Source organism: Rhinichthys klamathensis, unplaced genomic scaffold, assembly GCF_029890125.1.
Source record: "Rhinichthys klamathensis goyatoka isolate OS25496 unplaced genomic scaffold, OSU_Roscu_1.1 h1tg000001l_1, whole genome shotgun sequence".
Taxonomy (NCBI): domain Eukaryota; kingdom Metazoa; phylum Chordata; class Actinopteri; order Cypriniformes; family Leuciscidae; genus Rhinichthys; species Rhinichthys klamathensis.
The window spans coordinates 272,631-293,937 of NW_026606555.1; the positions used below are offsets into that span (position 1 = coordinate 272,631).

General features: G+C 43.5%; 1 protein-coding gene across 20 annotated transcripts in view; it reads left to right on the forward strand.

Annotated features, from left to right (window-relative positions):
- The window catches only part of epb41l2 (erythrocyte membrane protein band 4.1 like 2), a 101,855-nt gene that overhangs the window by 65,400 nt on the left and 15,148 nt on the right, over window positions 1-21,307 (forward strand). For 2 of the 20 annotated variants that reach the window (XM_056236359.1, XM_056246515.1), the window contains exons 10-22: window positions 1,348-1,500; window positions 1,576-1,673; window positions 3,030-3,202; window positions 8,122-8,225; window positions 12,404-12,478; window positions 12,597-12,635; window positions 13,340-13,399; window positions 14,961-15,119; window positions 16,563-16,655; window positions 18,587-18,640; window positions 19,338-19,877; window positions 20,517-20,645; window positions 20,859-20,957. In XM_056236359.1, the coding sequence (XP_056092334.1) occupies window positions 1,348-1,500; window positions 1,576-1,673; window positions 3,030-3,202; window positions 8,122-8,225; window positions 12,404-12,478; window positions 12,597-12,635; window positions 13,340-13,399; window positions 14,961-15,119; window positions 16,563-16,655; window positions 18,587-18,640; window positions 19,338-19,877; window positions 20,517-20,645; window positions 20,859-20,957 (1,776 nt within the window). The remainder of the gene's footprint in view (window positions 1-1,347; window positions 1,501-1,575; window positions 1,674-3,029; window positions 3,203-8,121; window positions 8,226-12,403; window positions 12,479-12,596; window positions 12,636-13,339; window positions 13,400-14,960; window positions 15,120-16,562; window positions 16,656-18,586; window positions 18,641-19,337; window positions 19,878-20,516; window positions 20,646-20,858; window positions 20,958-21,307) is intronic. The other 18 variants (XM_056255184.1, XM_056242868.1, XM_056246092.1 and 15 more) reach the window with 18 other exon arrangements.

The window sequence follows — 21,307 nt, forward strand, 5'->3', positions numbered from 1 at the left end:
AGTCTGAGTGTGAAATTATCCATAGTTATTATATATATTGATGTGTGTGTGTGTGTGTGTGCATTATTGTTTCAATCTTTGTATTATTAACCATGTTTGTGTTCAGAAAGATTATAAAACCACCTTTTTTGACGTTTTATCATAAAGGAATGTTCTTGGTTCAAGTTGAGCTGCATGTACAGTTACAATTAAAGTAAACTTGCTAACCTTATGTGTGCAAACTTGCATCCAACCTTCCAACATGTGCTGGTAACGTTCATATGATAATCACAAGGATAAACTGACTCGGGAACTGAGTTTGTGTGCTTTAACAAAAGAATACCAGCTTCCCTTTTCCTCTGAAACTCTCGGGAGCGCTGACCTGCTTTACTTATACTTATACCATTGTGAAGAATTACTGTAAAACTGAGGGACGAAACCAAATTATTTTCATAAGTTAATGGACATTATTAACAGAACTACTAATGATTAACCAGAACATTCCTTTAAAACACACCAAACCAGCTTTCAGGGCACAACACATGCAAATAAATAAACTAAAAAGGACACAAATGGTTACATGTGATTGTGACGGAAAACATTTTGAAATACATATTCAGTTTATGTCTAAAAATATGTTAAAGAGCATCTATTCTGCTTTTCTCCATGTTCATCTATAGTGATGTTGCTGTTTGAGCATTGAGAGTTCTTCTCTACATCAGTGTCAGTGTTTCTGAACTCTTGAAACGCCTCCATTGTAGTCTTGAGTTTCTTCCGGGAACGAACACGTCACAATATTCCTCATTATAATAATTCATACGCAGAATAAAGGGGCGGGGCCTGGTTGAGTTAGTTAGTAGTGTGTTAAACTGGCGGACATTTCCCAAACACACTCGAAGCACTCGACCAATCACAACACACTGCTCCAGCCGACCAATCAGAGCACAGTGTGCTTTTCAGAAGGAGGGGCTTCATAGAGACAGGAACTAGAATCTCTCGTCTGTCATCTCTAGTGTCTCTCATTGTACTCTCAACTAATTATTCAGCTGCGGTGTGTATGTGGCCAAAATCAAGACTTTCCAAGGCTTTAACGCAGATGTTAACGTCCTTTTCTTTTACAGAATGGTTCTTTAAATCTGTAAACATGAATTTGTAGTGTTCTGTGAATGAATAAAAGATGTGGTGAATTGAATTGAGATGTACAGGGCTGAGAGTGGCTGCCTATGTAGTTCCAGCAAACACTTCCTGTAGTTCTCCTGGTTGAGTTATTACTGTTACACTGTTATGTACCTGAATATGAGTGTGCTGGAAGTGGATATGAAATGTTTTTTGATGCCGATAAAGACCGGTCGTCTTCTCTTTTCTCAGGACTCTGAGGGAGTGGACATCATGTTGGGAGTGTGTGCAAACGGTTTGTTAATCTATAAGGATCGTCTGCGGATAAATCGCTTCGCTTGGCCCAAAATCCTCAAGATCTCCTACAAACGCAGTAACTTCTACATCAAGATCAGGCCAGGAGAGGTACGACTGAGCAGTGTGTCTGAGATTGATGGGAATGATCATTGTGTCTGTAACACAGATGTTGTCATTTCTCAGGCGGAGCAGTTCGAGAGCACCGTCGGCTTCAAGCTGCCCAACCATCGGGCTGCTAAAAGAGTTTGGAAAGTGTGTGTTGAGCACCACACCTTCTTCAGGTGAACACACACATCTTTATCACCCCATGCTAAAGTATGGTTAGATGAGTTGAGAGGCTTCAGGTGTGAGAAGGGGACTGGACTTCTGGAGTTATCAAGATTATAAATATGCAGTATCGTAAAAGAAGTTTTGTGCGTCTTCTCCCCTCACGTGTGTATTCACTCAATAATCCAAGATTTGCCTCGTCTAGATTTAGTAGAATTTCCTCCTCGCTTGTATTAAACCATGAAGGGTTTTGATTATGCCCAAAGAAAAGTTTTTAAATGTATGTCCTTTTATGCGTAATGGATCGGACCGTAGCGATCAGGGTGGAGAGAGAGGCGCAGTCGTGCTTGTGTCTAAGAGTCTTGTGTCTCCTTTGCGTTCGGCTCAGACACACACACACCATCACACTCTCGAAACACATGATGTGGATTATCCTCCTTTCCTTCTGTTTTTACCACCAGCTGTCATAGAACATGCATCAGATGCCTTGTTTTTGTGGTTTAATGTCAGCAATAGATTAGGGATGTGATTACTCGTACGTGACAGCGACGATTGATCATGAAAACTCATTTTCTGATTGGTTATTGGTGATTTGGGTCTGTTCCTGAGGTCTGATTTGTTAGCGTTAGACAGCACGCCTTCAGACCGGCGAAATAAAGTGAAACTGGATTTGAAACGCGCACTGCAGTGAATCACTTTGAGCATGAAATCCAGCAGCGCCAATCTATCATAGCCTAACATTATAATGAGAAAATGATTGTAATAGAATGTAGTAAATTCTTTGTGCTTTAGTTTTTCAGCGCGCGTCCACAACATCCGACTAGCACGGTCAAGCTCATGTGTGTCATTTTGTGCAGATGTGAGCTGTAAGATTACTTTTACGTTGTCTATATCTGATTAATCTCAAATAAGAAGCGTTTGGTTGAGTTTAATAACCAGCTAGCAAAATGCAGCAGTTTACCGACCGTTCATTCATCAGTTTCAGCTCAAATGCAATGTCCGACATTATTGACTATGATTGGGTTATTTGAGGCAGTCATATTCCTTTTAGATGTTTCTTTTTCGATAACATTGATGTTCAAATTCTAGCAGTTATTTTTTTTCTATTTATAAGTTCATGTTTTCATAAACATGTTTTCATGTCATATTTTTATTTGTCAACATTAATTATCATAACAGTCTTAAAATATTTTATATTTTAAAATATATATTTTCATCTCCTAGAAATGAACAAAAATGCCCATCCCGACAATATATGCACACACACGTCCCAAATGTGTGTTTTGGAGAGAAAGAGCGAATGGTTTGACATCTGAGCATGTGTGTGTAGTGTGTGTCGTCTGAGCGCTGTTGTTCACTGCTGTTCGCAGGCTGATGTCTCCTGAAAACCCCACCAAGAGCAAGTTCCTGACCCTGGGCTCCAAGTTTCGCTACAGCGGCCGGACGCAGGCGCAGACGCGACAGGCCAGTTCCCTCATCGACCGGCCCGCGCCCTACTTCCAGCGCACCTCCAGCAAACGCATCTCACGCAGTCTCGACGGAGGTATCGCTCTGCATGTGCTCCGTGTGTGTGGGTGTGTGTGTGTGTGTGTGTGTGGGTCTGGGTCACAGTAACACTTCTTCTTTCTAGCTGAAGAGACGTCAATAATCACTGAAACCGTCCGTCGCTGTAGAGTTCAGAGAACACACTCGTTTTAATCTATGAAATTGTCTACACTTCACTATTTGAATATGAGATTCATTGTGTTTACACTTGTAGAGCACAAGTGTGCTGAATGAAAACGTTTGAGTGGATGCACCACTGACTAACTTATAGGGATAGTTCTCCCAAAAATTAAATTTATCCCATGATTTACTCACCATAAATCACCAGAACTCATTCTAGGTGTATATGACATTCTTCTTTCAGACGAATATAATCAGAGTTATATTAAAAAGTGTCCTGGCTCTTCCAAGCTTTATAATGGCAGTGAATGGCCGTTTCTATTTTGAAGTCCATCAAAGCGCGGCCGTCCATCCATGATAAAAGTGCTCCGGGGTTAAAAAAGACATTCGGAAGTGAAGCGATGCGTTTGTGTAAGAAAAATATCCATATTTAAAACTTTATAAAGTAAAATAACGAGCTTCCGGCAGACGGCCGAGGGTGAGTATATCATGGGGTAATTTTCTTTTCTTGGGTGAACTGTCCCTTTAAGCTCTTCTGATTGGACATTGCGTTCAGCGCTCAACTGACACGTCTGTGATTGGCTCAACGCTGCAAAAACAGGTTGAGGAAACCTGGGAGACTTCACAGAGCGCAAACACAAAAACACACGGGAGCGTTTGAAAGCAGCCGCCACTCGTGAGATAAGAAAGCAGAGTGACTTTGGTTTATTCTCTTTATAAGCTCAACTTTATCATGATATATACACAATATTCCCTAATTTTATATTGTCAGCAGAATTATTGCTAATATTCAATGTATCCCCATGGTAAATGAAATTGAAATTATGAAATTATCTGTGTTTGTGTGTGAATGGCTTGTGAGCATGTGATGTGGAGCGCTCAGGCGTCCGTCACTGCCCTCATACACACACACACACACACACACACAGGAAGTCTTATCGCGTCGGCACTTACAAACGCACTGATGCAGAGCGTCTGTTGTTCTGCCCGAATCTCATCGGCCCTCCATCAGAGGAGCAGAACACAAGCGTGACGGTCGATGTTGAGCTGCAGACGAGAAGCGGCGTGTTTATCACTGAACTCTTGCAGACTTCCAGGTTATGAACTCTTTTATCTGCAGGAAATCTCCCAGTGGTAAATGAGGCCAGTCATCTTGTGTTTGTGTGTGTGTACAAGATTAACACACATTCTGGGGTTCAAATGTCCCCACTAGGATAGTAAAAACTTAAATTGGCTACATTGTGGGCTTCACCTGAGCAAGACGGATTACTGAACATACTAAATATGTTAAATCATATGTAAAAATGCTGAAATGTTTTTGTGAGGGTTTAGAGGATAGACAACCTTACTAGCTCAGTATAAAAACAATGGAAGTCAATGGAAAGACCCCACCAAGATACAAAGCTGAACGTGTGTGGCCAGAGCCCAGCTCAATGACAGCTGTCACATGTCATTTTTGTACGTCTAAATTCATTATGAAATTATGAAATGAATACCTGTGGTATTTATGGCTTATATGTTGAGTGACGTTCACACTAGCTGGGTTTCCATCCAAACGTGAAGCAAATCTTTTCCAAGTTTTAGTTTCTGATGCGATACTTCAAATTGCGCATAAAATCAGGGTGAAGGAAACATATCTACTGACATCCGTTTGCAGCTTCAACTCAACCTCGTTCATTGAGGATTCGACATGAGTGACGGCGCTCGTCAAAGTTTGCCTTTATGCAAATGAGCAGTGATGCAGTGCAGTGGAATTAAGACACAGGTGTATGCTTCTCCTGTCGTCCATGAAATAAGTGAGTGTAGTTCATGCACAAACACTGTTCATCAACATCACTGCTACCTCTGCCTTGTTTTGCAGTCTAAACATCTTTAAAAGCAGATGAATTAGCTGGAGGTCAGCAGGCCAGTGAATCACTGCACGTGTGAACGGGGCTTTATTACGCTTGTTTGTTCATCTCTCGTTTATCATGATTTCATTCTCTCTCCATATCAATGAACCCAGGTTTGTTTTTCTGCCGTTTGTCCGTCGCTGTCGTTCTGGTTTCCAGATATGTTTTCCACTGAGCGGCGGTCTTGTGTTGTATTGTTGTGGATGGATGTAGCCACATTGTCCCAGCTCTCTGCACAGACACAGGAAATGAGGAACATCTGTTTCCTGTCTGTGGAGCGAGCAGGAGAGATGAGCTCAGTGTGTGTGTGTGTGTGCGGGAGGAAATGAGGTTTTATAGGCAGAGAGCTCTGATACTGCACAGAAACCATCAGCGTCAGGCTGATGAAGCTCATATCACTGCAGATGTCACATCATATTTTGAATGTATTTAATAAAATATGAGCTTCACACTTTATACCTTCTGGACTGTTTTTTTGGGGCAACGATTAATCGCATCCAAAATAAAAGTTTGTGTTTACATAATATATGTGTGTGTACAAATATTTGCATGTGTGTATGCTGTATATATTTATACATATTACATTTTTCTATATAATATAAATTATTACATTACATATTTTTCTTAAATATATACATGTATGTGTGTGTATTTATATATACAAAATATTTATACACAGTACTACACACACACATATATTATGTAAACAAACTTTTATTTTGGATGCGATTAATCGTTGCCCAGCACATTTTTTTTTTTTGCGTTCGTCTTTGTCACAAAAAAAAAGTAAATTCTGTCATCAATTTCTCTCCCTCTCGTCATTCTGAACCCAAAACTGTGAACACTGAAGCTGCTCTTCTGCTAGAGAACCCGACATCAGAGGTGTTTTCTAATTCTGGGGAGATGTGTAGTGACCGCGGCGCTTCTGCTCCTTTAATATCTCATACCTCGTTCAGAGGCTAGTGTGTAAACGCCCTCCGGCAGTGGCGCTGAATTATGCATCTCTCACACGACCGACTCTCAATAATCCATTCTAACGCTCAGAATACATCATCCCTGTGCAGGACGTAAACGCATGCATCGACTCGTGTACAGTCGGTATGAAAGCTTCCTAGAATCTGCTTTCCCAGCTCCTCTCCATTAAAGTGACCCCATTTTTCCTGTTGCTGCTGGGAATCCTGCCTCTCTCAGTCACGGGCCGTGTAGTTTTAATAACGCTGCGGTCGCCCCCTGGTGGACGCGTGCGGCGCTGCCAGTGCCCCAGATCTGCTGCCGTCTCAGAGCGGTCACAGAGACGCATGATGACATGGACGTCCCAGCAGCACTGGCCACATTAGCCTACTTTCCCACAGCTCAAACCAGGTCATGCTGATGTGCTGTCGCATTCATTATTCACCTCTTCCTGATGGACAGCAGCGCCACTGAGAACTGCTGAATCTCGCAGTGATTGGGGTTTACTCTATTTTCAGGAGTGTGTAGTGCTTCTCTGGCTTTCTGGAACACACTCCCATTGGAACGCTTGCATAAACCAGGTTTGCTTTGTAGGAGTTGCATGGATTGGTGTCTTTGGATGTAAATGACACTTGATCTCAGGGGTTTTAGAGTCCCAGCTGAGGTTGCGTTCGAAAGGAAATGCTAGCATACTGTGTAAGCAGAACTATCTGCGTACTATCATGTTTTTTAGTAGTATATGGAACTGGGTTAGAAGCATCTAAAAATGAGTGACCCCAACACTTATTTTAAAGCCCTTCAAAGCCATGAAACGAAAGTTGAAAAAAGCGCCCTGATTCAGATAGTCCTGAAGCTGCAAGAACACACTAACATGACTGACAAGAGCCAGCATCAGGACACCGACACACACACACAACCACAAAATTCAGCCCAAACAAATTATACAGGCACAAAAAGAAAATCTTTAAGATATAGAGGAGCTCTCTGGATTTCAACCACAAAAACTCACAGAATCTCACACTGCTGCTTTTATATAACACATTTCCCGTTATGAATTATGATAGTGCTTTTTTTTTTTTTGGTCCTTTGGGTCAGATTGCTTTCTCACCGCCCCAGAGTTGGTTTCAATCGGGCCGAGATCAGAGCGATTGTTCTGGTTGCACTTCTGCACGCACTCAAAAACCACTGCTTACTGCAAAATAAGTTCCAGCATACATATACAACATATGCCATCCTGTTCTAGCTGAAGTGTTCATGAATTTGCTTTTAATAAATGTGAATATGAAATATGTATATGAATTTGCATAAACCTGATGTTTAATGAAAGATATAAATGTTTAGGCATACAGTGGAGTCCAAAAGTCTGAGACCACCAAGTGTTTCTACTGCAGATTCTTTTGAATTGAATACAAAATAATTTATACAATGCAGTTATTGTGTACATGATTTTGGATTGTACTATAATTACACTGTTGACCCTTCTTTTACTCCTTAACCCACCCTTACACCTACCCATCCCACCAAGCCTGACCCATCTTACCCGTATCCACCTCCATAGCAGCAGTACAAGTGTTTTACAATACACAACACAACATCAAAAGTATATTCTACTAGACAATTGTTCATTTTTAACCTTGGTGCCTAGTTAAAGACACATAATATAACGTGTGACCCAGCATTTATCAGCACACCAATTTGAGGGAAAAGTTTAATTGAAAATTTAACATGAATTTGAGGCATTTGATTAGTCACTTGGAAATAGTGCACAGTCTCATTATAACCCCCCCCCCTCAAAAATCCTACAAACTTTCATTTCCAGGTTTAAAAAATAAGTCTCAGATTTCCTGTGTTGTCTCAGACACCACTGTTTAAAAATATGAGCATATGTGCGTATTGCGTAAGGTGGGTAAAGATCTGAACTGCTGGGTGTGTGTGTGTGTGTGTGTGTCTGCAGCTCCTATGGTGAACGTGAGCGATTACAGTCACGCTGTGGACTCCGCTCTGACCGCCGGCGCTGGGGAGAACGGGCCGGCCCTGGACCTCAACTCTGACTCGAAGGTGAGAAACACCTCTTTATGATCTTCATCACAGGCCTCAGACTTACAGGACGTGCCCTGGAACAATAGCAGCTGCTTATTACCCCATCTCAGATGTTTTCACGCTCGTACTTCAACAACGAGTGTTTTATGAAAAGACTTTTTGTTTTGTTGGTATCCCCCTTCCCCATTGATTTCATATGATATGATATGAGAATATTGGTTCTGGTTTGATTTGATTGGTTCTGATAACTCAAGCTAACCCTTGAATCATGCTAGTTAAATGTTACTACACTTGGATCCACTAGTGTTTGGAAACACACACACACACACATGGCTCACACTGCTGAGTCCAGTTCTTGAGCAACACCCGGAGGGACCTCCATCCCCAGCTGACCCGACTGTCTGCCTCCCAGACGTGACATTTCCCTGTCCGTCAAAGGCCTGTATTCATGCGGTCCGCGAGCCCTGAAGCAGCGCTGGCATTCCTGCCGTAACCTACAGCTCTCACATGAAGGGAGTCTTTCACAGACACCCTACACGAACACCAATGGAGGATGGAAGTGCTTTGTGACAATAACCGAGTTATCTAGCCAGATATTGCCTGTTTCCATGGCGAAACACATTCTACCCCCCGTCCCGTCACTGGCCTGTTCATTATAATGATGTAGGACCACCCCTGATTGAGTCCCGACAGATGCCTCTGTGTTTTTCTCAGGGTGTTTTCACACTCGGTCTGAACCAGAGTTCACTCTCTCCCCTCTCCTCTTGATCACGCCGTCCATGCGAGTCCCGCTGTGAGCATTAGCGGCAGCAGTTTACCAATGTAGCAAGGCAATGACTTACTGGGTTTCACTACCAAAACTCGCATCTGTCTGCCACGGATGTACAGCAAGAGATGCAAAGAATCTTACCTAGTTACCTTCTACTTACCTTAGAAAATCACATAATCAGATTTATGTCATGCATTATTTCTGCAGTTCACCTCTTCAAATTAAGCCAGATTACTTTTATACCGACTGAAGTGTACTGGAATCCGTATGAACCAGACCCAAATGGACTCGAATGTGGTTCTCAACCTAAAGAATTGAATTCTGACAAATTATAACCTCCCAGAATTCCCTAAAGCCATTGATTTTACTACCAAAACTTGACACGGATTGGCACTTGTGGACTTATATGCAAAATATGCATCAAATGCTCAATAATGGTCGTTGTTTGGAGACAATTTATACAGCGCTTTATACAATACAGATTCATTCAAACTAGCTTCACATTAATTAACAGAAAAAATATCATTATGTATTATGTTTTTACATTAAAGGTGCATTGCGCAACTTTTCATGTTAAAAATACCTGTTTTTCTATCCTATACATGCTTAAAGAACTGCCTGATGGGCTGAATGAGCCCTTCTCTGCGCACTGAGATTGCCTCTATAATCCTGTACAGTAAAATATATAAGAGGGATTCGGCCTCGAATTTGAGACTGGGCGTGACGTCATGCGCGTTCACGCTCACCAGGCTGTGTCTCACAAGTTTGTGTATTCGCCGGCGCCGCCATTCTCCGCTTCAGCGAAGACAACTCGTGCGTCAAAGGTAGAATGGATTCAAAGAGACCGGCTTGTAGTCCATTCCAAACCCCAACGCAAACTCCACGTAAAGTAAAGAAAAGAAAAATTTTGTCTAGTGCCACCAAAAGGTCCAAATTGGAGTCAGACAGGCGTCGGAGTAAGACGAGAGTCAACCTCGGGAAGGCATTCAACAAATGGAGAGATCTCCGGTCTGCTCTTGGTCTCAAACGGGATCCTCAAAGTTGGCTTTTTTCTTGATAAAACGGTAAGATATAGCCCAGTCTCTAATGTTTGATACGGCCAATCTATGTATGACAACAAATGACGATGCGTCCAATGTGTAATGCTTCAGCGGAAGCTAGATACATGTACAATCAGAATTGGTTTTACTATCATTGTTAGTGAACAGTTTCATAAACTAGGAATTGTGTTCGGAAGAATAGTACAACATGAAACATAAAACATATCCAATAAAAGATGCGTGTGGTCCATGAGCGTGCACAACTCTGGTTGCAGTTTCGCTTGTCGCCAGAGGGGGCGTAGTTCTGCAAAAACTCAGAGACTTGCGCAATGCACCTTTAAGTATTACCGTTTTAAAATTCATCAATGTTTTTTATATTATTATATTCAGATAAAGTCAGTTCAAAGTTGATTGTTTAATACCAGTGCAAAGTGCATCAATTATGATACAAGTACATAATTGTAAAGCAGCTCTACAGAAGTCAATTCAGTGGTTCAATTCAGTTAAAAAAAACAGTGCAAATGTTGCAAAGCTGGTGTCACTATCCAGCTCAGTTCAGTTCACATTTTTTCTCATCTGTGGTGATGGTGGCAGTGCAGATAAATCGATAATATTCTGAATATTAACTGTTAAACTAAAACAATACACCATAAATAGTCAATAACTTTCACAAGTTAGCCCGGATTGCTTTTAGACCAATAGGCCGTGGCCGAGAGTTTGATGCATGCACACTTGTTGAGAGAACCAGTTTCATGCCCACTGAAGAACATGAATGGTGAAATCAAGCGAACTCCTCAGCCTGGTGTGAAAACGCCCTTGTCTCTTCCCCTGAGCTTCTGCCCCAACTCTGCCAGCTTTAGTTGTGATGTTGTCTAATGCTTGCCCACCCTCACACACACACACACACACACACACACACCCCAAGTCTCTCCTAATGTGTCATCCCTCACACCCAGTCACTGCTGACCTGACCTCGACTCGGCTCACTGACTAATGTTGTGTTTCTCTCTCCCTTTCTCTTTTCCTGCGCATTCCACCATGTGTTCTTGCTCTCTTCTTTTCACCATGCACATTCCTGTTTCGTGCCCCCATGCAGTCTCTCTTCATGTTCCCATTCTCCCCGTCCTCCTCCACCCTCTCCTCACTCCCCCCCACACTCGACACCATCTCCGAGCTGGACGTGCTATCCGACATCTCCGAGGACGAGCCCGAGCTTCACCCCGAGCCGGACCCTGACCCTGACCCTTTGACCTGGGTGCCCGAAGGCTCCTGTTTAGACGGAGAGGCCGCTTCATCTAAAGCCCTGTCGTCCCCGCCCGTGGAGTGTGTGGAGTGTGTCTCGGGGCCCGAGGACCCCCCGGCCCGGCTGTGTGTGTCCCTGCTCCGGCTCTGTGAGGGTCTTCCCGAGGACCTGCCCCTCTCGTCCCCTTCCCTCCTGCCCTCCTTCCTCCTCATCTTCGCAGTCTTCCTCTCTGCCTGCCAGTCGCTGGTGCTGTCTCTGCTGCTGGCGCTGCCTCTGGCCATGTCCCTCTGCTACCTGGAGCCCAAAGCGCTGGCTCACTTCAGGCCGGCGGAGGCCATGGCTGAGACCACCTCTTCAGAGGAAAAGCAGTGTGACCCCGCCGCCTAAACCGACCCTAACCTCCCCCGTTCCTTTCTCATGTCTGCCCTCCTCCTGAAATGCTACCGTGTGCATTTTGTTGCTGTTTCCCCCCGTCCTGTAGCTCTTTTCTCTGTCCCGCTGTCCTGGAATCTGTATGAACCAGACCCAAATGGACTCCAATGTGGTCCCCAACCTAAAGAATCGAATCCTGACGACTTGTGACCTCCCAGAATTCCCTAAAGCCATTGATTTTACTACCAAACCTTGACAGATCGGCACTTGTCTGCCCACCTCCTTAAATGCTAGCGTGTGCATTTCGTTGCAGTTTGCCGCCGCCTCCTTCCCCCGTCCTATAGCTCTTCACTCTGTCCCGCTCCCCCTTCCAGTGCCAGATCTTTAGTGTAAGATGCAGAATGTGTTCCTGCTCGCAGCTTGTAGCCACATTCCAGTGGGAACCTATTTATAGTCCACATCCTCTCTCAAAACTCCCCTCATTTATTAGACCTGAAAGCGAATCACTCGAATCTTAACTTCAGATTTATACGCATTTGGATCGATTTCCCTCTCTTCTTAGATGAGAATTCATCATAGTCCTTCAGGTGTTTTATAAGATTAATAAAAAGTCGGAAGATCAGAAAAGCAGAATGGGCATTGCATCACACTCAGACTATGACATCGCTCCCAATGACGTCACACCCCATGTGTGCACTTTGATTGGGGATTCAGGCCTTCCCATCATCCATTTCACCTTTCCGACAATTTTGTCCATTATTCCACCAATTAGAGTCCACAGGTGGAGGTCGTGGAGAAGCCAGACACGGACGTGGCCACATCCGTCACCTATGAATCGGCCATTGAGGTCTGCTAACCTTCCCAGCATGCATCTGTTATCATATTCATATAATTAGCGCACAATCCAAAGGTATTGTAGTACGTGTTTTGAACTAACCTTCATCTTTTATCTCTGATGGCATTAGCAGACGGATAAAGGTGGCACTGGCGCTCCTGAGAGAAAGGTCTTTCACTTTTGAGATGCAGATTGTCTTATGTTATGTCCAAATGAAAGTGATGGGGTTCTTGCATCAGGGTTGTGTGATGTGAAATCTTTGCTTTCTTTGCTATGCTATTGGTTGATTCCTTTTGTTTGCTTTTGTTCTGGTTTTTCTGTTATGTGACGTTTGTTTATTTCGATTGCAAATGAGGCACAAATCACGTGAGCTCTCTTGAGTGATCAAAAGGCCATAGATTTGCTGATTGATTGTCTAAGCAGGGCTTGTTTGATGACTTGTAATCATAATGAAATGCTGATTTTCCTGTTGGTTGGTTACTTCAAAGAACCCTGATACAGATCAACATGCAGGAAATCTGAAGTGTCGTACATGAACCAAACAGGATCAAGAAAGTCTGAGAGCACATTGAAAATCTGAGATTCAAGATCCAATTTAAACCTGGCTGCTGTTTTCAATTACACATTTCACTCAAATTGATATGCTGATAATATAATTTGTAATGAAAATTGTATTCAATGATAAAAATGCCCATGAGAAGCATTTCCACGGGTGCTCTCAGACTTCTGGAGCCTTCTGTACATGTACTGTAATAATTGTCTATTACAGAACATTTTGTGATGTTCATCAGATTTGAGCCCGTTAAGACTCCAGTTCATTACCATCTGTCTTTTTCCGTTTTGTTGAAATGTGTTCTCATTTTTAATCCACAGAGCAAGTTGAGAGTGCAGGGGGAAAATATATATGTCAGACATAGCAATTTAATGTTGGAGGTTCGTATGTGATCAACTTTTTTTTTAAAGAAAACAAAAGAAAGAGCAAAAGCACAATGGATGGTGGACCTGTGTCCCCTCTCTGGCTACTGTCCTGGGCTGCCTCTCACTCTTCCTCTCTTAGGCTTTGTGTGCATGCATTAGTGTGTGTGTGTGTGTGTGTGTGTGTGTACACCCATGCATGGGCTGCATGTTACACCGGGTGCATGTCTGCAGGTGAACTGAATGTACGTGATGCGTGGTGATTGTAACATTCGTGTAAATGTCTTTTGGCAATGTTTTTTTTCATAACAACACTAATAGTATTTCCCTAACCAGACAGGTTACTTTCTGCTTTGGTTGTGGTGATTGTTTACATTTGACTTTATAACTAAATGAAGTTACTCATCCTGGGGTGACCCTGTCAGTGCTAAAGACACCCGACTCATGATCACTTGCCAAATCACTCAACACAGGCTGATTTGGTTGGAAATGTGTGGGCTAAAAGTTTAAATCTCAAATCACTGTCTAGTGGTAGATCAATTATTATGCATTTTTAATTCCTTTTGGTGTAAAAATGGCTAAAGTTTTGACATTTTTCATGCGAACCGTGCCCTGTTTCAATCTAAATTGCCACTGTGAAAGTACCCATCATTTTCTCTACAAATGAAACTGGAATAAGAGTAAGTGTTTACTCATTATGGCACACTTCAGCTTTAATTGAAGTGACTTTGCTCACGGTGGACATCTGGTTGTGTGTCTTTGGCATTGAGGCAGTGAATCACTGCACCGCTCCAGTCCTCAGTATTTAAACAAGTCCTGCCTCACTGCTCCCCACAGTCGCTGACCTCTGACCTCTCAACTGACCCTCGTTATATGACCATTTAATCCATCAGTGGGATTAACAAGGTCCTTCAAATGTGCAAGACTGATGGATATTATTCAGACTTCCTGCTGTTACTAGACAGCTTATTCATTTGGATGTGAATGTAAATGAGTTGCTGTGGTATAGAAGTACAGTCAGAGCAATAGGCTATACTGGTTTAAGCTCATTTTTTTGATCGCAGAACATTTGTGAAAATACATATTTTCAATGTACAGCATGTAAAGGCCTGGTTAAGTGTTCACCGGCAATCTGTTTCAAACCACGAAACGAACTCCAAACGATCTTCGTTTTAGCCAGATATCATTAGAAATGATGCAACACCCATTCAAACTGAAGAATTAATGGGTGTGGTGAAATTTTAAATGAAGTCAAATGAAATATTCCATATAAATAACTTCCAAAGTTATTGTTCTAATGGTTCGTTATTAAATATGTTCCAAATGTACGGTCTACACGGGCATCAGCCAATCTGCCATCATGAGACCAGTGAAGTATACTGGCAGACCCGTTCTGCTGTCAGGAGTGTTGCTGTGCCATCGGGTGTTTGGCCGGAGCTCAGGACTCGATAGGGCCGCTGGCGAGCAGTGAGGTCGGACTGGTAACGGGGTTCAGGTCTCTCCATGACTAATGTGCTGGTTGTTGGTTGTCCCTTTGTCCTCCCTTGCCTGCCTCTCCCCGGTGCGATGGGCCCTTCAGGACTTGGATAAGACCCAGGAGGATGTATTGAAGCATCAGGCTAGCATTAGCGAGCTAAAGCGCAGTTTTATGGAGGCTACGCCCGAGCCCAGGCCCAGTCAGTGGGACAAACGCCTGACGGGCAGCCCTGCCACCACCCTGCGCTTGCAGGCTCAAGGGGTACGTGTGCTTGTGCTCGGGGTCCAGACGCCGGCATGCCCTCGCTGTCCTTCACCCCCTGCTCTCCTCCTCCGCTGGGTTACTGTGGCTGCTTTCTGTTGTGCGGTGGGACAGTTGGGAACATACTCACAATAAGTCTTCATTTTTATCTCATTAAATTAGGTGTGTAACCATTCAATCGTTTCCTAGATGCATCCATTACAAATCCTGCCTATGCATTGATTTTGAAACGTGGATTTTTGGTGAATCGTTTGTTTCGGCCTTTAAGAATTTAAAAAAATTGGAATATGGACTCATTGCACTTTATATTAGCCTGCATTTAATGTGCTTGCTTTCAAGTTGTGCATTTAAAAAAAAAAAAAATGTTAGGTTGTTTTTTCCCCTGTTTTTACCTAAGACACATTAGAAGCATTTACATAATCCTATAAATGCAAAATACAGAATTGGGTCGAATCAAATCATTCTGAATTTGCAAAAAATCATTCCTGAATCGAAACGAAAACCTATGAGTCATGAATCGAATCACTGTGTACACACTCAGATTTACACCCGTGCATTAAAATACTATTTAGCATAACATTGAGTCCTACTCTCTAAGTCTAAGGTATCCAAATCCACACTTTAAAAACATGCATGTGTGAGCAGAGCGGTACTGACGCGACTGGAAGTGCCTTTGGGTCTCCTAATGAAATCACTCCGCAGCGTGAGACGTCTTGCTAACACCTGTCACTCCTGACGCCACAATGTGCTGTTGTCTTATCGAGTCTAAGTAGATTTAAGAAGCCGCCTCATAATCCCAACCGTCTCACGCACACACTCCTCCTGTCCTCTACACTGGCCAATGGCAGGGCAGCTCTCGATCTGATCGGGCTCTTTGAGTTCTGTTGTTCATGGCTCTCTTCTTCATCACTGCTCGTGTATATTGTGTTGTGTTTTCCTCATTGCGACTGAACTCTTGTGTTTTCCAGCAGAAAGCTTCTCTCATTGTTTAGGTTTGCTGATCTCAGTTGCAGTTTTCAATCACGTGTGTCTTTCAGCTGCACACATGCTCCTTCTGTTTATTTGTATGCGTTTTTAAATCATGCTTTTATCAATGTAAATGATGAGCTCCTGCCAAAGACTTTTGACATGCGTGTTTTATGTGAGTGATTTTTGCGTTTTATTTGCACCCGTTTGACTTTCTTGATGCTGTCACCTGATTCTCTAAACCTCTGGTTCAGAAACGCTCCTCTTTCATTTCATTTTGAAATGCTTTTACTGCCATTTCTGTAGTGTGTGTGTGTGTGTGTGCATGTTAGTAGCTGTTCTAGTCACACTCTGTAGAATCACTGAAGTGCTTTTGTGTTTCTCTCTCTTGTTTCTTCTGTTTCTGTGTCTGTTCTGTCCTCGCACCCTCTCGTTTCGCTCCTGTCCCTTCGGTGTGTGTTTTCATGACGCCTGTAGAGTTTGGAAGAGGAGCTCACCTCTCTCTTTCTGAGTAAGGCGTGCTTCTCGGGGCTGGCGGGCTCCTGCAGTACCACTGCTGCTCCAGCAGAGGCCAGTAGAGTCTCAGCGTTCACGATCCCGCTTCTCTCCGTCTGCTTTGTGTTCTCTGCCGACACATGCCTGCTTCTCTTTCAAACAAAACCCAGTTCATGCTCAGATCTGGCAGATCTATCCAGTCCTTGCGCTGCTAATAATGTTTAGGGAAGTTTTGTTTACTCAACTAAAAAAACGGCATAAGCTAAAAGATTGATTTCTTGGGATTTAAAAATTGACTTTACTTGTTGAAATCTATAGCAGATAGAAATGTCACAATTCTTGATTCTTGGTTTCAATACCAAAGCAGAAATCAATCTGCAATCAAATAAACTGATTTATGTACAAGTTTATATATATATATATATTACTGCTGTCAAAATTAAAGCGTTAACGCATAAGATTCATTTTTCACTTTAATGCATTAACAATATTTACGTAATCCTTTGGCTAGCATTACATTTATATGATCATGCTTTTATTCATGCAAATATTTGTAATGATTCAAGTGAGAAGACACAGAGACACACACACACACAGTTATGCGCACAGAAAGTTGCTTCGGACAACGCTTGCATGGATAAAAACACACAAAATTATGCCAAATGTCCATTTTGCCGAGTACCTCTGCAAGCACAGTCTTAAATGAGTGAAATGAAGTCTTAAGTGACCGTAAAGAGTAGTGATTAATGGGATCCGTGTCACATCCGTGTCATTAAAGTGACAGCAGACTAATAAACCTGCTGTCTGTCAGTAATGTTAATCAAAGAACTATAAACTGTGTTTATTTCTTAGACAGCAGTTACAGGTTTTTAAATAAGCATTCAGAAATGCAAAACAAAAGTAATTAAATGTACAATACAACCATCAAAATTAAAACAATTGTGTCATTATGCCATACATATTACTGTTATATTAAATGATCCCTTTGTGCTGTAGTGATTAAAGGATAGTGTACATCCAGCCGGTTGTTATCGCATATTAATACACAGTACACACTTATTACACGGCTACTTCCCACATAAATAAATAATTAGACATGAAATATTGATCTGAGTCTAAATATTTTATTAGCTCTTTAAACGCAAAGCTTCCACGGAGAGAGCAAACTATACGGACATTTAAGGGATACGGTTTACAGTCATTACACTTATTACCGGTATATGGTATTTCACCACATGAATAATTATGGAGATAAGAGATATTGATTTCAGATTAAACTGTTTTAAAATCGTACCTGTTTGTATTTTATAATCCAATAGTGTACAAAACAATAGTCACAAAATGGCGGGAGCTGCGTTTGTATGAAACAAGAGAGTGAGTCTCCGATGATTAAATAACTACACACAAATTGATTTGAGTTTTAATATTTCATTACCTCACCAAACGGAAAACTTCCACAAGGAGAAACCGTTCCCAGCAATCCTATATCACCGACTTCAGTTACAGTGATGCGGATGAGCCTGTGTTATCAGTTTTTACTGGTTGTAATCGGTGGATAACACACCATTGGTGCGGTCGACCAATCAGAAGCCAGTATTCCCCAGAGCCGTGTAATAAGATCAGTAATACACATCATCAGTGTAGTGTCCGAGTTCATGTACGTGAGCGCAGCTCTAGAGGTCATTTCACTGCCAGACTGCTCATCAACTTCCACTCACTGGCCAGTCATTTCCCCCTCTGCCGTCGTGTGTGTGAAACTTCTTGTTTCGTGTGTGTGTGTGTGTGTGTGTGTGTGTACATGATCTTCTAACTGCCGTCCTGTCCACCTTCCCGAACCCGCTCCCGCTCAGACCCTGTTTACACCTGCTGTCTCGGGCGATCCCATCACAAGTGTGAACCCGGAGACCTCTTGAGATCAGACCGCCGTGAGTGGCAGGTGTCAGCAGTTCCTCAGACAGCGTGTGTGTGTGTGTGTTTGAGTGACTGTGTCCTATGGTTGCCTTCAGGTTCCTCAGAAAAGCCCTCCTCATCCCGAGAGCGACAGCAGAGACGCCAGCAAGGTCCTCGCTCAGCCACCTAACATCACCTGAGCAAACACACACCTAACACTGCACACACACACACATCTCATCCCTTTTCCATTGCAGACATCACGCCTCCACCTTCAGAGATCATCATCTGTCTGTCCAGCCATGCTCTCTTCATCTTCAGCTTGTTATGACTGTCTCTCTTCTCCTTATGTTGCTTGTTTGATTATATATGTGTGGTGTTGCAGTGCTTATGGACCTTAGTTGGAGCGGATGCCATGTTTGATTCGCTGTGAGCGATAGACGATGTACAGTGTGCTCAGTGAGATGTATATACAATATCTGAACACCCTTACAGCAACACAGATTTAACTGAGAGACTATAGTGTGTGTAATGCAGTTGTTAGGTGTGTTTCCAGAGAGTAAATCCTGACAGTGGACTCTTTCACAGACTGTGGAGACATGAGTTATTAACATCATAAATCTAGCAGATTAATTTGAGAAATTAAAAAAAAGACTTTACTCTACTGTCATATTAAGCAAAGCTAATAAAACACAAACTTTCCGCACACTGAACAGACTGTACGTCTCTGACTTGCATCGAAATGGCATTGACTTTGACTAAGGTCTGCAGGAAATTTGTTTCCTTCAGTTTTTTTTCTGTGGTCATCGTTTGTTTTTTGCTTTTCTCTCCATCCCTCGTGTGTGTCTGTGTCGTTGTCTGGTGTAGAGCACAGAGGTCAAACCTGAAGTGAACGGCCAGCCAGAGTTCATTGAGGTCGTGGAAGAGACCGTCGTCATCGAGGAGGTCATCAAAGCCAAGCCCAGAAGCCCCGCCCCCGAGACCCCGGTTACCGTGGAGACGGAGGTCAAGGAGGACAGGAGTTTATCCTCGGACAGTGAGAGCGAAGAAGAGGAGGCGGAGTATCACGCTCAGACACCCAGTGCGAGCATCTCCGTTCAGCAGATCGAGGAAGAGCCCGAGGAAGAACAGGAGCTTATACAACAAGCCCCGCCCTCTGTGGTAGAGTTGCAGCCAATCACAGAAGCAGAACCAGCTGACTCCGCCCCTAGCGCAGAGGAAGAGCAAGCAACCGCACAGCCTGAAGAGGAAGAGTGTACAGACAAGGACGACGCTCCCAATGGACACGCCCCCGCAGCCGAAGCCCCGCCCCCTCTCAGAGCCGTGGAGGAGGAGCCTCCCGTCGTCAACGGCAGCGTCTCTCGCGTGGAGGCGGAGCTCCTGCCGCAGGTTATCTGTTGCTCGGAGGTAATTGACGTCGTGAGCTAGCCGAGACGCTATCCCTGCTCTTCTCCTCATCTCCTCTTCCATTTCCCACTCCTCCCTCGTCCTGGAGGAAGATCCCGCTCGATCTGCGCATCCGTCTCTCTAGCACTCGTTTAAGGAAGAGAAGCAGTATAAATGAAGTGGTTCTGTCCGCTTTAACGTCAGTCATTCCATCCTCTCGCCTTTAAGTTGATTTTATATTCCATCCTACTCTAATACACACACACACACACACACACAGTGGGGGGCTTATAGTTTGTGTGCTGCATGTTGTGTATCGTCGCATGTTTCATACTTGATGTCCTAATTATAAGTTAGCTTGCGCTGATTCTTCACTCTGCTAGCAGAGTTTCTGTAACTTCAGTAATGTTGCTGAAATGATTTGATCACATTGATAGTGATAGAATGGCGATGTTGAGATATTGTGCTTTTGCATGTGTGCGCTGTCTTACCAACACTGCCAAAGATCACTGAAACCAAAACTGCACCCATGTACCGTCGCTCTGTTTGGCTTGTGATATCTGGGTTTGGCTGCATGCGTTATATACCAAAGACGTGTAGTGTGTAGTGACGTCAGAGCGGTGTGTGTTCCTCACACTCACGGCCTCTGTCTCTCTGTAGCCTCCTGTGGTGAAGACTGAGATGGTCACCATTTCAGACACGTTCGCTGCTCAGAAGACGGAGATCTCCACGAAGGAGGTGCCCATCGTCCACACGGAGACCAAGACCATCACGTACGAGGCCGCTCAGGTCAGAGACCAGTCACATGACCCCCGTATTTCAGTACTGGGTCAGAACCATGGATTAGAAGACGTATTTGAAACAAACCAACCCATGTTTATTGTCTTATTGAAACAATGAAAGTGGGGCTTTTGAAGGGATGAGGTGCTGATTGTTGTTTTTCTGTATTGAGAGTTTTGTTGAGTGCTGAATGTGTGTGTTTGTTCTGTGTGTGATTGACAGTTGGATGGTAATGGAGACGGGGAGCCAGGAGTGCTTATGACAGCTCAAACCATCACCTCTGAGTCACTCTGCACCACCACCACCACACACATCACCAAGGTAACACACACACACACACACACATCACCTCTGAGTCACTCTGCACCACCACCACCACACACATCACCAAGGTAACACACACACACACACACACATCACCTCTGAGTGACTCTGCACCACCACCACCACACACATCACCAAGGTAACACACACACACACACATCACCTCTGAGTCACTCTGCACCACCACCACCACACACATCACCAAGGTAACACACACACACACATCACCTCTGTGTCACTCTGCACCACCACCACCACACACATCACCAAGGTAACACACACACACACACACACATCACCTCTGAGTCACTCTGCACCACCACCACCACACACATCACCAAGGTAAC